At 34.7% G+C, this 1,091-nt stretch overlaps 1 protein-coding gene across 1 annotated transcript in view; it reads left to right on the forward strand.

The window, feature by feature from the left end:
• The first annotated feature begins 21 nt into the window (after positions 1–21).
• Positions 22–1,091, forward strand: part of LOC100640317 (CCR4-NOT transcription complex subunit 7-like) — a 7,430-nt gene continuing 6,360 nt past the window's right edge. The window contains exon 1 of the mRNA XM_003383565.3: positions 22–356. Coding sequence (XP_003383613.3) covers positions 204–356 — 153 coding nt within the window. The 5' untranslated portion in view covers positions 22–203. The remainder of the gene's footprint in view (positions 357–1,091) is intronic.

Consider the following 1,091-nt stretch of genomic DNA (forward strand, 5'->3'; position numbering starts at 1 on the left):
GGGTCAAAAAAGTTTATTGTTGTAGTAGGGGGGGGGCTTATTTAAAATGGTGGCTGAAAGTCACCTTCATTTCTGGCTCTAAAATTTGGCACCCATACTTTTAACAGAGACCATAACTGTTTAATATTGCCTACCAAGGATCATCTCTTCAAGCTGAATTATCCTTACGGCCATTAGAAGATTGAGAAGCTCAAAACAGGGCAATGAATCACGGGAATGGAGTAGTAGGCGGAGTGGGAGGAGGAGGAATGAAAGGGAACGAGACAGACTGTATTGTAGAGGTATGGGCCAAGAACATGGAAGAGGAGTTTGCTAGAATAAGACAAATCGTTCAAGAATATCCCTACGTATCCATAGTAGGCAGTAAATACTATCAGTATGTATGTATAGTAGAATGCTGTTGAATCACTTGCACTGTTATTTTCTTTTAATACTTATTTTAGACACACTTTGTACATTGTAGAATGTCCTTATTATCAAGGGTGTAAAGTAAAATGTATAAGAACTATCAGAATAGTTATAAAAATTGAGAATTCCCTCTTTTTAATTTTGGTGAAATTCTGTGTACTATAGTACAGGGGCTTTTACCTGATTTTGGAGCAACTTGAAAAAAATTTTTTAAATCCAAATTTGGTCGGAATCAGCTGAATCTTTCTACGCAACATAAGAACATGTATATGTATCAGAAAATGTGATAAAAGTGGAAAATTCTCTCCTTTTCAATTTTGGCAAAATTTGGCCCAAGACCATGTACTATAGTACAGGGACTTTTACCTGATTTTGGAGCAACTTTGAAAATTTGCAAAAAAAAATCCAATTTTAATCAGAATCAGCTGAAACTTTCTACACAACATAAGAACATGTATTTGTATTAGAAAAAATTATAAAAATAGGGAATCCTCTCCTAGTCATTTTTGACGAAATACTCTCTACTATAGTACAGGGATTTTTGGCCAAAATTCCAAGGAACTTTAAAAATTCAAATTTGATTGGAATCTTTCTACACAACATGAGAACATTTTTATGTCTTGTATTGCCAATGATAAGACTTCCTTCTTATTTGCTGCAGGACACCGAGTTTCCTGGTGTAG

Source organism: Amphimedon queenslandica, unplaced genomic scaffold (genome assembly GCF_000090795.2).
Source record: "Amphimedon queenslandica unplaced genomic scaffold, v1.1 AMPQUscaffold_13509, whole genome shotgun sequence".
Lineage (NCBI taxonomy): Eukaryota > Metazoa > Porifera > Demospongiae > Haplosclerida > Niphatidae > Amphimedon > Amphimedon queenslandica.